The following is a 1405-nucleotide window of genomic DNA, read 5'->3' as shown; positions in this document are numbered from 1 at the left end:
AGCATGATAGGGTCAACAGAAGTGATGATCAGCAGACAAAGAAAGAGATCAAGTCCTTGCAAGAGAAGATGGACTTGCTTCTTTCCAACCAAGCTAAGCAAGAGCAGATGAACTTTGTGGGTGGTCCTAATCAAGAGGTTCCTCCCAAGATCAATGAGGTTGATGGTTTGGAAGGCCAAGAAGAGCTGTGCTTCATTAACAACAATGGTTTTTGGTACAGGAAGGAGCCTAGCTTTCAGTACAACAACTACCAACAAAGGTCCTACTCTAACAACCAGCAAAGAGGGTACCAATAGAAGCAAAACACTCAGCAAGGGAGCTATCAACCTAGACAAAATAACCCTCTTGGTTTCAACAATAACAACAATCAGTCTACTCAGGCTCAAGGACGTTCTTCCCAAGCTCCAGCTTCAGATACAAGTGTGGATGCAATGTTCAAGAAACTCTTGGATTTTCTGGCAAAGAATGAGAAGACAATGGGGTATGAGCTCAAGAACATTCACTCCAAGATTGATGGAAGCTACAATGAGCTTAACAACAAGATCAGACATTTGGAGAACCAGTTTGCTTCAATGAATTCTCAACCAAGTCGCCAACAAGGGGAATTACCTGGAAAGCCAGAGCAAAATCCCAAGGAAACTATGAAAGCAATCACCCTACGGAGTGGTAAACAGTTATCTCCAAGAATTCTCACCAAGGATGGTGAAAAGCAAGGTAGCTATCAACATTGATGATGAAGTGGTGATTGTAGATGAGAAGGTTGATGAAGAAATTCTAGAAAAGATTGTTGAAGCTAAGGGTAAATGAAAGGTTTGAGAAGAGAAAAAGACAGTGAAACATGGTGAAACTGCTACTCCAACAAAGGACTCCTCTTTTGTTCCTCCTCCCTATGAGCCAAAGCTACCATTCCCTGGAAGATTCAAAAGACAGCTATTGGAGAAATACAAGGCACTCTTTGAGAAACAAATAAGTGAAGTTCAGGTCACAATGCCCATCATTGATGCTTTTATGCTGGTTCCTCAATACAGCAAATTCTTGAAAGATGTTGTAGCTGCAAAGAAGAAAGAGATGGAGGGCATGATGATCTTTACCCACGAGTGCAGTGCCATTATCCAGAAGTTAGATGTTCCAAGGAAGCTAGTGGATCCGAACCAGTTCTGAGGGATATCAAAGCAATGAGAATGCAAGTACTCACTTAATCTAAGTGCAACCAATGATTTAGATGAGTTTTAAACTACTACTAATACTAGAAAGCAAGAATGATACTTTCTTGACTAAGGGAAAAGAGAACTCATGGGTATGGGGATTAGACCTTGGGTGATCAAGTTTCGAACTAAGGATGGCAAACGATCAATCAAACTATCAACCTTAAGCTTAGACACAATCTTAAACAAACTCTATGTCT

At 40.9% G+C, this 1405-nt stretch overlaps 1 protein-coding gene across 1 annotated transcript; it reads left to right on the top strand.

Moving 5' to 3' along the window:
* Positions 1-68: 68 nt before the first annotated feature.
* Positions 69-1161, top strand: LOC106324344. Its single transcript, XM_013762328.1, has 3 exons — positions 69-286; positions 332-714; positions 821-1161. Exons 1-3 carry the CDS (start codon positions 69-71, stop codon positions 1159-1161), a joined length of 942 nt encoding a protein of 313 aa, XP_013617782.1.
* Positions 1162-1405: the final 244 nt, after the last annotated feature.

Source organism: Brassica oleracea, chromosome C2, assembly GCF_000695525.1.
Source record: "Brassica oleracea var. oleracea cultivar TO1000 chromosome C2, BOL, whole genome shotgun sequence".
NCBI lineage: Eukaryota > Viridiplantae > Streptophyta > Magnoliopsida > Brassicales > Brassicaceae > Brassica > Brassica oleracea.
The sequence above is the reverse complement of the archived record's forward strand: the minus strand, read 5'-3'. Positions and strand labels throughout refer to the sequence as shown.

Bases quoted from the DNA above. Each gene is read 5' to 3' on its own strand.
- LOC106324344 (XM_013762328.1), top strand. From the start codon at position 69: ATGGACTTGCTTCTTTCCAACCAAGCTAAGCAAGAGCAGATGAACTTT. The intron at 287-331 runs GTACCAATAGAA...CTATCAACCTAG, and splicing joins TCTAACAACCAGCAAAGAGG to ACAAAATAACCCTCTTGGTT. The intron at 715-820 runs GTAGCTATCAAC...AGGTTTGAGAAG, and splicing joins CAAGGATGGTGAAAAGCAAG to AGAAAAAGACAGTGAAACAT.